Source organism: Triturus cristatus, chromosome 2_2, assembly GCF_964204655.1.
Source record: "Triturus cristatus chromosome 2_2, aTriCri1.1, whole genome shotgun sequence".
Taxonomy (NCBI): Eukaryota; Metazoa; Chordata; class Amphibia; order Caudata; family Salamandridae; genus Triturus; species Triturus cristatus.
The window spans coordinates 1,249,928,143-1,249,940,308 of record NC_140582.1 but is presented as its reverse complement, the minus strand read 5'-3'; the positions used below and the strand labels follow the sequence as shown (position 1 = coordinate 1,249,940,308).

Below are 12,166 nucleotides of genomic sequence, written 5' to 3'. Positions count from 1 at the left end.
CTCGAGGCGCTTGTCCCTGGGTCCCGGCCCCAATACGGGTCGGGCATACTTGGCGGCCATCTTGTTGCGATGCGGCCTACCATCCTGTCCACTGGGTCGCAGCAGGATTGGGAGTGTGTGACTTTTGGGAGTGTGGCGGAGCGATCGCAGAGAGCTGTGCTGGGGTACGGCGACCTCCTCGAGGCCCTTGGTGCTCTTCATTCCTCCTTGGTTCATGGCGTCGGGGTCTTGGGGAGTAAGCTCGACGGTGTGGCATCAGCGTTGGGACAGTGGCGGCCCGCCTGTCCTCAGGTACACAGGGACTTCCCACACTGCGCACAGGAGGACACTGTTGCGGCCACCCCTGAGATTAGCGCACAGCTGGACACTCCGGACAATATGCTACCGTGTGATCGGCTAGCTGAGGGTCTGATCTGTCCCGGAGGTATTGGACCTGAGTGGGAGGTGGTGGCCTCGTCCCGTACACAGCCTCCGGCGACCCGGGGACAATTCCAGCAACAATTGTCTACTTTGGCTGCTTCTGCCTTCCTGGACCTCGTGTGCAGTGCAGATCCTGGGGCAGCACTGGGAAGCCCGTCCCTCCATGATGCGGACTGTGTTGGTGCTCAGAGACTTCCACCCCACCTGTGTGCGTCGCTTCTCGGTCGTTTTTGGACACTCCTCTACCTTGGAACATCGGACATGGCGCTGGGTCGAGGGGTAGGCATGGGCAGAATTGCAAAGAGTGGTCAGGGATAAGGCTGATCCTTCAGGGGTGGTCATCTAGTGGACGGGCGGTCTCAGGGGTCGCGTGCTCTTATGGCATAGCTATTAGCATAATAGGTGCATAATGCTCCCCATCTTTCTTTGATACGATCGATTTTGTGCTGTTTATTGTTTACTTTGGGGAAAACTTACCGTGCGGGAGGGAGAAGCCGTGGGTATGTTTTGAAGGCCCTCCTCTAGTTTATTAACACTTTCTATACCCCCCCGCCTGGTGGGGTTCTTTTCCTACTTCTTTTTCCCTATTCTTCTATATTTCGGGTCTGGTTCTAGGGCGACAGGCACACTGCTGGGGGGGGGGGGCCGTACTCATCTGCAGAGGTGCAGGGTGGGGGGTTGGGGGAGGGGATTCTTTAGTCTTTCACCTCTTTTTCCATGGCCTCCTTTTTCTTCTCTGATTCCTCTTGTTTTTCTTTTTCTGGGATCAGCGTGATACACCTCCTTTGTTATGACTCGTTGCCGTTTCATGTGTGCCACAATTTCCGGGGTGTTCTCTGGGAGTTCGGGCGGGGGACTGCAGGCGCAACTGTTTATGATATTCTTCCCCATCCTGAATTTCCTGTGTCTGCGCCATTGATCCAATAGATTGCTGTTTATTGCTTACGTCTATTACTCTGCATATCTTTTATCGCTGTTGGGAAATTGTTCGGCACCTGATCCTTCTGTCTTGTTCCATTGTAAAATGAAAACCTTTTTTCTCCTGGTGTCCTACCTGCGCTGTTCACAGTATTAGCATGAAGATTCTGCTCCCCGAGGTGCTGCCTGTGTTTACATTTGATCTTTGTTGCTCTGATTGCTTAGCGGCCGGCCCCGGGGGGTTGTAGGCCCATACTTGTTCTTGATTGACATGTCAATAAAGGTTTTTCAAAAAAAAAAAAAAAAAAAAAACCGGGACAAGACCGCACTTTCTCCCCAGGGCCCGATCGCACTTCACTGGCGGAGGCTGGCATTTGAAACCTCCGGAAAGCACGGTGCTTTTGCTGAAGTCTTATTCTCTCTCCCTTGCGGAGAGAGCGGTAAACTAACACGGGGCCTTCCCAGCTTCACAGAGTGCGCCGCAAAGGTCTCTCTCCCCCATCGGAGAAAGACGAATTGAGAGTTTTGACACGGGGTTGGCTACGGAGACCGGGGATAGACGCAACTCCGCCCCTGGCTTCCCAAACTCCCCAGCGGCAATTCTTTTAGTTTCCCTCGCTTACCCGGATGCAGAACAAATTCAAGCAAAAGGGAGAAAGGACTCCCATAACTACTGCTATAATTGTAATTAAAAGGAAGAAAGGACTCCCTAAACCTCGTTACCACGGTAACCACCCAAGCTCAAACCACACAACTGTTGTTTTCCTTTTGACAATTGAAAGAGGCTTGGCTGAGTTGAAATTGTTTTTCTCCTACAACTGATTACTTTATCCCAAAAAAATTAAAAAGGGGGTGTATAGGCTACAACCTCTTAGATTTGTATATCTACTAATGTTTAATTAGTTAGATTTATTTTACCAACTGGAAAACACCATGTCTGACATTGAGACCGAGGGAACTCCAAGCACACCCCTCAATGACAGAGTGCTATTAAACTTCATGGAAAAGGAATTTAAATTCTCCCTGAAAGAGGCTGTGGAGGCGGCTCTCAGCAAGAGAAGAAGGGACTACTCTGAAGAGGGTCTAATATCCCTTTCAGAGGATGAGACTCCCATCAGGAAAGAAAGTAAGGTTATGAAGAAAACATGTGCAATGTTTCACTTAATAATGGTAGCCAGTGCACTACAAAAGACAGAGATGAAGCATCAGGTAGCCTGTGCGCTACAAGTGACCTTGGTACCCATAGCTGTACAATTAACAAGAGCAGCCTTATTGGCGCAATAAGCCCAGGTGTCAATCGCGGCACAAAAAGACCAAGTGACCTTCATGGCTCAAAGGACCCTGGCTTGCCAGCTGGAAGAGAATCCTACTCCTATGATACTTACCCAAATGAGGACGAGGAGGATAAGTACATTTCAGACCCCCTAGAAGATTTAAATAATGATCTTCTTGATGAAGACCTTGAGCAAGGCTCTAGCTCAAAAGCCATTAAAGACCCTACAGGGGTAGAAATGTTCAATCGTAACCAGATCACTCACCCAAGGGGATCAGGCTGGTGGACTATGGATCACGTTTCAAAATTCATCACACATTGGATCCGCAGTTCCCTCGAGAAGGAAACGCGAAACTTGATGAGGGCCCTAGACCCTTCCTAGATGATAAAGCTGGGATGACCCCAAATGTGGATCCAGAACTCATGACCATTTTATTTAAAACAGCCAAGGATCCTAGGAAAGGATTAGAGCGTTGTTTCAAACAATGCCAGGACAAGGTCCTGGATATTTTGGGTCCACTCGCAAGAATCCTCGATCTGGCAGAAGCAGCTTCTCTGAAGGGTACACATGTAGACATTGACCTACTACGTGGCTGGAGTCAACACGCATTATGTCTCTTGGGCAATGCAAATGGTGGTCTTTCGGCTCAGCGTAGATGGGCCATACTAATGAGGATTCAACCTAAGCTTTCAGACCTCGCCAATAAAGACCCTAAGGGTGACTCCAATGGTTTACTCTTTGGAGAAAGCTTTATTAAAACCCTAGGGAAGTATGTTTCAACTTTCTCAGCCTTCAGCAGGGCTCAATTCAACATGAGGCGCATGTTTGGAGGTAGAGTTTTTGCCAGGGCTGGCAGGATGTGACTGGCTGCCAGCCACGGACATCAAAGGTCCCAGTTTTATCCAACTAACCCGAGAGACTTTGGAAGACAATATCGTGACAGCAATACCTTCGTCCCCCAAAGAGGCCGAGGTACACAATCATTTGGCGGCAGAGGCAGGTAAGAGTTCCTATTCCTCTTGGTTCTTCCCCTGTAAAAGTAGGGGGAAGATTACAACTTTTCTGCCAAAACTGGCATTTAATAACGAACGACCCATGGATACTCAATACCCTAAGTGGTTTCAAGATAGATTTCCCCCAAACACCTTATCAAACACACCCACCCAGAGAGTTGATCCTAGATCAAGAACAATCAAATTTGGTAGAACTGGAGGTGATTCAAATGTTACAGAAATGTGCCATGCGCCAAGTGAGAAACACAAGGGACGGTTTCATGAGTAAAGATAAAGGACAAGGGGTGCAGACCAGTCATAAACCTAAAACAACTGAATGCATTTTTAGTTTACAAACACTTCAAGATGTAGGGTATCCATCTTTTGAGAGACACCCTACAACAGAAAGATTGGATCTCAAGGAAGCTTATTTCACAATACCAATGGACTACAACTCACAGAAATATTTAAGGTTCTCATGGAAGAGCCAAACTTACGAGTGCTGCGGTCTTCCCTTTTGTCTTTCATCAGCTCCTAGGTGCTTCACCAAAGTTCTAAGACCTGTAGTAACCTTTCTAAGGAAAAGGGGTGTCTGGATTATAATCTACCTATACGTTATCCTGATAATGTCACAGGGTCAGGAAAAATTACAAATACACATGAAATGGACAATAGACCTCTTAGAGGGACTAGGATATATTGTCAACACAGAAAAGTCTGTAACAACTCCTACCCAGAATCTAGAGTTCCTAGATTTTCAGGTGAATACCATCACGAGCCAATTACAATTACCATTAAACAAAATGACAAAAATAAAGAAAGAAGTAGCTTATGTCCTTTTAAAGGATACTCTGAGCCTAAGATCCTCAGCAAGAGTGGTTAGCCTTCTGTCCTCTTCTATCCAAGCTGTTTCACCAGGTCCTTTACACTACAGGGCCCCGCACAGATAAAAATCCTTGAGTTTAAGGAAGGGACTATGGTACTCAGACAAGGTCCCCTTGTCTCAAGAAGCACGACTCCTGTGGTGGTGGAACAATCTGGACAGTTGAAATGGAAAGGCAATCTTCAGGAATGTCCCAAATTTCATAGCAGAATCAGATGCAAGCAACCTAGGTTGGGGTGCGAGAATAGGTTTGACAGAGACAGGAGGGAAATGGTCTCAGGAGGAACTTCTACTTCACACAAATTGTCCAGAGATGATGGCTGGTTTGAACGCACTGATGAGCTTCAAGTCATCCAGAAAGAACAGCGTAGTTCTCTTGAGACTGGACAACTTCACAGCCGTGTCCTATATCAATCGCCGCCTAGGGGGCGCAAGTTCCAGAACTCTTGCCAATATGGCCAAGGAAATTTGGTATTTTTGCTGGACACAGACATTTTTACTAAAAGCAGAGTTCATTACTGGTCACCAGAACATAAGAGGAGATTGGAACTCAAGGTTCCTAAGAGACTCAAGCGACTAGAAGCTGAATCCCAAAGTTTTTCAAAAGATTCAGACGCTATGGGGCCCCATCCAAGTGGATCTGTTCACCAGCAGATTAACATTTCAAGTAGAACACTACTTCAGCTAGCGACCAGACCCCAAAGCGATGGGAGTAGATGCTCTACTTCAAACCTGGGACATGGGGAACTGTTATGCTCTAATTCAGAGGGTATTATTGAAAATACGGAGAGAGAATTACAAAATAATTTTGATAACTCCCTTTTGGGATTCACAGGTATGGTTTCCCGGGGTTTTGGAACTAGCAATAGATTTCCCACGTTTAATTCTGGGAATTTAGACCTTCTCTTAGGACAAGAAGGGGAGCAACATCCTCTCTTACTAGAAGGAAACATGAACCTTTTTGTTTGGAGGATTTCAGGCGATCTAGCAAATACTCAGGCCTTTCATGAGAGGCTAAAAAACTACTGGATGAGTCATAGGCACCGCGGCAAAGAAAACGATACACTGGTGTAGGGAAAAAATGGTCTAGTTGGTGCATGGAACGAGATTTGGATCCCATGGATGCTCCTATAATTTATAGAGCCAACTTCTTAGCGGAGTTATTTCGATCAGGCCTTTGCTATCGAACTGTTAACTGTTATAGATCAAGAATTTCAGCCGGACACTCACTGATTAATGATTTTTCAGTTGGTAGCGATCTTTAATCCGCAGAATAATGAAGGGGATAAGACTTAAACGACCTCCTAGGACTAAATATCAATCCTTATAGAACGTCATTCTTATTTTTGATTTATTTATGTCTTGGCCTGACAACCCTCAACTATCAAGAAAACAGTTGTCTATGAAATTAGCTACTCTTCTCTGCCTTATATCCTTCCGAAGAGTATCTGATGTTAGAGCACTAGAAGTATGCAACACATTTCTTTCCCCAGACGGGGTCTATTTTGACATTTGTAGGATAACCAAGACAATGTCTGAGAGTATTGTTTATCCTTCTTTTATTGAATGTAAAAAACTCTGCGTAGTTAATTATTTGAAAGTTTACGAAAATGTTATGTCTGTTTTCAGACCAGTTGGTGAAATTAATTGCTGATTTCTTTTGTCAAGCCTTATAAAGCTATAGCTACAGCTACTATCTCTAGATGGGGAAGAACCATTATGTCCGAGGCTGGAGTGGATTTAACTAAATTTGGAGCACACTCTTCAAGAGGTGCAATGGCCAGCCAAGTCTTTTGGGCTGGTGGTATGCTTTCAGATATACTTAAAGCTGCAGACTGGTCTAGTGCTTCTACCTTTGCAAGTTTTTACCTCAAACCGGTAGAGCACGTGAGCAGTAGGCGTTAAATAGCTGTAAACTTGCATAATGGTAGCCTTCGGTCTTGTAATGAAATGGCGATTCTCCAATTAACACACAGAGAGAATCTTGATTTCATTAAAGACAACGGAGGGTAACATTATCCCACCCTCCACAACCATGTGGAAAGATGTTTTATTATTTTAAGTGAATAAGTAAATTCTATATTCAATTTGATATTTTATATGTATGTTAAGGATATTTTGTTGACTTTGCAATGCTTATTTTTCTTGAATTAAAGAGAAATTTATAATAATTTTGTGGTTATCACCTTTTTCTATGTCTTCCAGGCAATTCTTCATTATGAAGTTTCTTCCTTCTTCAAGCAATACCATCAATTCAACAAGTTTATTCGGATGAGTTTAACTTTTCGTCGCAGCTTTAAGAGGATGATGTCTAGCTGCATTGTTACTATGTCATTTTTTTTACAGTTCTAGGGAATGTTTTACTTGTGATGTAACACATGTTCTTTAAAGGGCTGCATGTTGGGGCAGCAATAAAAGTTATTGCATAATGTAAGCCTCCGTTGTCTTTAATGAAATCAAAATTCTCTCTGTATGTTAATTGGAGAATCGCCATTCTCCTGCCTGCAGTCCGGGCTCCTGTGGTAGATACTGGAGCTAGTGGGAGATATGATAACACAATCTCAGATTCTCCAGTCTGTAGTCCGAACTTCTGGGGGAGATATGATAACATAGCCTGAGAATCTCCAGTCTGTAGTCCGAAATCCTGCGGGAGATATGATAACACGGTCTCAGATTCTCCAGCCTGAGTTCCTGCGGGAGATACTGGAGCCTGTGGAGAGATATGATAACACGGTCTCAGATTCAGGCTGTAGTCCGAACTCCTGGGGGAGATATAATAACCTGGTCTGAGATTCTCCAGTCTGTAGTCCAGACTCCCCGTGGGAGATATTGGAACCTGTGGGAGATATGATAACACGGTCTCAGATTCTCCTGTTTCTGATCCATACTCCCGTGGCAGATACTGGAGCCTGTTTGAGCTATGATAACACAGTCGCAGATTTTGTGGTCCGCACTCCTGTGGCAGATACTGGAGCCTGTGGGAGATGCGGTCAGCTAACCTCCTTTTCCAGATGCTCCTGAATTTCGGCTAAGGTTCAGCCAGCCATTCCATGGCGTTCACAAGATCATGCACCCAGTTTTCGCCTCCACTGAGACGGGATCTTGAATCAAGGATCTCGAAGGACAAGTTGCCTGTATGGCTGCCTTGGCCTACCTGGATATAAATGCTTTTTTTGGTCAGGAATGGTTTTGTTGGGACTACCTCGATCAGCTGGCTAGATTCTGTGTCTTGTGTCCAAAGAAATTGGGCTTTCCTTGCCCAGCTCTAGGGACCTTACCATGGAGACATGAAAGGCTGAGTGGACCCACTGGAATTTGAACTTTTGGCCAAGAAGTAAAACACAGGTTCTAAAACGGCTGCATTAGTCCACTAAGCCACCAGACCCGTCTCAGATTAATCAAATGGAAGAAGCATTGGAAGTGTTGTGACTTGGTCCCGATGGTGAGCTACGCAGGTCTCTACATCTTGAGCAGATACTCACAAGGACGGAAGAGAACGAGGATGGGACACAAGGTGGTAATGCCTTGCCTGAGTATTGTAATCCTCCCTGCAATGACGGTCTCTACTGTGCTTGCCCTTGCTTACGTACATCCTCCGTTGGTGTGTATGGTTGACTAGGACACGTAACTGTAAGAATCTGGTGACCGGGCACTGTTAGAAGCGAATCCAGAGGGCCCTAATGAATATTAACACTGTCCTGGCACTAAGGGTCTGAGGTTGGACACACCTTGCATGTAGGACCAGCTGTAACAGAATCTCTACCTCACTACAGACCTCCAGGTGCCGACCTTTAGGTTGGGTTATTTCACTGGGGATCTGTACAGCGCAGCACTTGTCAAATACTCTTTTTGTCATGTACAGGCGTGTTCCAGTCAAGGATCTCCACATGGAGAATAGGGGATGTTAAAGTAGGGAATGAGAGGACATTAAGTACCAAACCACATTTAAACTTTAAATTTTGTTGCTGCATGAATCCCTACTAAATACGCACTCTCTTTTGTCCGAATTGCCGGTATAACTGGTGTGATCATAGCACACCACAGGCATGTTTGCCTGCTTGATTTTCAACAGGTAAGGTCTGGTACAAATCCTGCAGAGAAGCACCCACATTAAAAGTTTATGCACCCCAGAACAAAGACAAAGTAATATTACAGTCCGAAATGCAGAACAGTGCGGTGACTGGACACCCGTTAATTCCTACATTCAGGGCAAAAGTCTGATGACTTCACAAACCATTTGTCAAGTTCTCCATTACCTACTGCAAGCTCTGAGGGGGAAGGATCAAACCATACAGGCATCAGCTGCGTCGCGGTACTGCTGGGAGAGATGACATGACTGGCAGAGCTCAAAAGATGCTATGAGACAGCACAGACCACTTTTGGAAACCCTGCTGCACTGGTGCTCCGTCAAACATCAGCTGCCTCGCAGTACTGCAGGGACAGACCACAGACCTGACGGGACTTAAAGGATGCTGTGAGACAGCACAGACCACTCTTGGAAACTCATCAGCTGCCTCACAGTACTGCTGGGAGAGGCTGTTAGTTACACAGATCACAGGCATGGCACAGTCAAAGGATGCTGTGAGACAGCACAGCCCACTCTTGGAAACTCATCAGCTGCCTCACAGTACTGCTGGGAGAGGCTGTTAGTTACACAGATCACAGGCATGGCACAGTCAAAGGATGCTATGAGACAGCACAGACCACTCTTAGAAACCCATCTTCACTGCAGCCCAGTCACTGGCCTGTTATATGTCTAGGATAGGAAGAAAACAGGAACCCCTAGGCCTTCAGGCAATGAGGTGCTGCAGAGTTAAGAGTAGGGGTCTGCCTGAGGTATGACATGCCATGCAAGTAAGGAAGGGAGCAAGTGTGAGGTGTGCTACGTTTTTGCTTCTATGTGGTGAGTGGAAGTGACTTCATGGAGGAGCCAGAAGTGCTGAAGCAGAATAGTCACCTTTTATTAACACCTCATGCATAGTATGATCTGCACCCTGTGGCTCCTGGAGCTGGACTTCTTCCCTTGCTGTCATTAAACAGCAGGTTCCTCTGTGCTTAGGTGCCTCCAAGAGGCTGATGGTTTAACAAAAGCCTTCAAACATTCTCACGTCGATTGTCTCCTTGCATGTCTGGCTGACGACTGGCCATCCTCACGTTTTCAGCACATGGTGTGACTTTTGATGTGTCCTGAAAGACGAGGTGTCATCAAAGGTTTCTCCACATTCACCGCAGATCCAAACCTGTTGATCTGCAGTCACTGGAGTCGGCCGTTTGGTCTCCGACACAGGGACATTACTCGAGTGGCTTTGCTGATGCTTGATCAGGTATGAGCTCTGTGTGAATGTCTTGCCGCACTTCTGGCATGGGTGCCACTCATTATTCGCATGTCTTTGCTGATGTCTGACGAGTGCCGAGCAGCGGTTGAAACTACGATCACACGCCTTGCATGGGTACCACTTCTCTTTCACGTGGTTTTGGAGATGCTTGTCCAGACGGGACTGCCACCTAAAGCCTTGCCCACATTCAGTGCATTTATATGGTGTTTCTTTCATGTGTCCTTGAAGGTGCTCCTGGAGGTATCTTTTCTTCACGAACACCAGTCCACATTCGCTACACTGATGTGCTTCGTCTGCCATGCACCACCCGTCGCTCATGCATCCTGGATGTTGCTTGTCCAGGAGAGGGACCTGGCCGAAGCTCTCCCCACATACAGTGCTCGGATAGCCCATCGCTTCTCTGTGCTGCTGAAGATGATTGGTCAGGGACGAGCGACATCTCAATCTTTGTCCACATTTTGTACACTCAAACGGCTTCTCACTCTTGTCAGGTTGAGGCTGTTGCTCAAGGTTAGTTTCCAGAGTTAGAATGTCTCTACAAGGATTGGCCTCATGTTGTTTCTCTGCCAGCTGCACCTTCTGATCTTGGTGCACACTTGTGTGAGATGTGTGCAAATGGTCACCGGCTCTGTCGCCACTGTCCATACTCTGACTTCGGTTTCCTCCTCTGTGCGTTAGCTCATGCAAAGCCATTTCCATATGTTCGCTAAACCCCTTTCCACATACATCACATGTGTAGGGTTTCTCGGTCATGTGTCTTTGGTGATGTTCCTTCAGGAGCTCCTGTTGGCTGAAAGTCTCCTCACATTCAGTACAAGTGTACTGCTTCTGCTTCTCATTTACATGTGTTTCAAGGTGTTCCTCAAAGTCTTTGATTTTTATAAAGCTCCTTCCACACTCCTTACACTTCTGTGCTTTACTTCCTTCTTGATACGTTTCGTTCTTGTGGCTTTGCTGATGTCTGATTAGTGCTGCACTGCGGCTGAAAACCTCATCACACTCCTTGCATGGATAATGTTTATTTGTCTTGTGGTTGGGAAGGTGCCTGTCTAGCCAGGACTGAAAAATAAAGCTCTTCCCACACAGATTACACTGGTACAACTTCTCTTCCTCGTGTGCTTGACGATGGTTATTGTAGGACTTGAAGTGTTTAAATGTCTTTCCACATTTCCCACATTCAAGCACTTGGAGCGCTTTCAGTGCTTTCTCTGCCTTCTGCGCCTCCTCTGCTCTGTGCGCCCTCTCCTCTACCTGCCTCACGTACCGCTGGTATCTCATGTGGCTTTGCTGATGTTTGACCAGAAGTGAACGCCGGCTGAAACTCTTCTTACATTCCTTGCATGGGTACCACTTTTCTTTCGCATGATTGTGAAGGTGCTTGTCAAGATGCGACTGCCACCTGAAGCTTTGCCCACACTCGACACAAGAGTAAGGCTTCTCTTCCATGTGCATCTCAAGGTGCTTCCGCAGGTCTATCTTCCTTCGAAACCTCATCCCACACTCACTACACAGATGTGTGCTGCCGCCCTCAAAAACTGCCTGGTGCAGGTCAGTCTCCGCTGCAATGGGGGACGCTGGGCAGATCTGCAGGGTCCTGGGGAAGTGTGGTTGTTGTTCTACAGCACTGCCTGGGCTCTCCTTTGAGGATGATCGCTTGAAGACTAGGCTTCCAGTTGGATCTAAAATGAAATGCAAACAATTAATTTATTGATTACTGGGAAAGACTCAGAAATGGATCTCAATGCTTCTCATGTACATTCTGCACATTTACATGTTTTAAAAACATACAATGCTTATTTTGAGAGGTGCCTACCTGAGGAGGGGAATCACCTTCATGAGGATTCTTACACTATTATCCCTTGTTCCTCATCACCTGGAGCACCTTATTAGGATTCTGTCTTTGGAGTGGCATAGACACTGACCAGTCCCTACCGCCTGCCTCTGGAAATGCCAGCTCGACCTCCTCATTCTCACCAACATCCCAGCTCGACCTCCCCATTCTCACCAACATCCTAGCTCGACCCCCCCATTCTGACCAATATCCCAGCTCAACCTCCCCATTCTCACCAACATCCCAGCTCGATCCCCCATTCTCACCAACTTCCCAGTTCGACCTCCCCATTCTCACCAACATCCCAGCTCGATCCCCCATTCTCACCAACTTCCCAGTTCGACCTCCCCATTCTCACCAACATCCCAGCTCGACCTCCCCATTCTCACCAGCATCCCAGCTCGACCCCCCCATTCTCACCAACATCCCAGCTCGACCCTCCATTCTCACCAACTTCCCAGTTCGACCTCCCCATTCTCACCAACATCCCAGCTCGACCTTCCCATTCTCAC

General features: G+C 46.6%; 1 protein-coding gene across 4 annotated transcripts in view; it reads right to left on the bottom strand.

Moving 5' to 3' along the window:
• Positions 1-1,013: 1,013 nt before the first annotated feature.
• The window catches only part of LOC146863517 (uncharacterized), a 159,134-nt gene continuing 147,981 nt past the window's right edge, over positions 1,014-12,166 (bottom strand). For all 4 annotated transcript variants that reach the window (XM_085642954.1, XM_085642953.1, XM_085642955.1 and 1 more), the window contains exon 3: positions 1,014-11,502. In XM_085642954.1, coding sequence (XP_085499080.1) covers positions 9,638-11,502 — 1,865 coding nt within the window. In that variant the 3' untranslated portion in view covers positions 1,014-9,637. The remainder of the gene's footprint in view (positions 11,503-12,166) is intronic.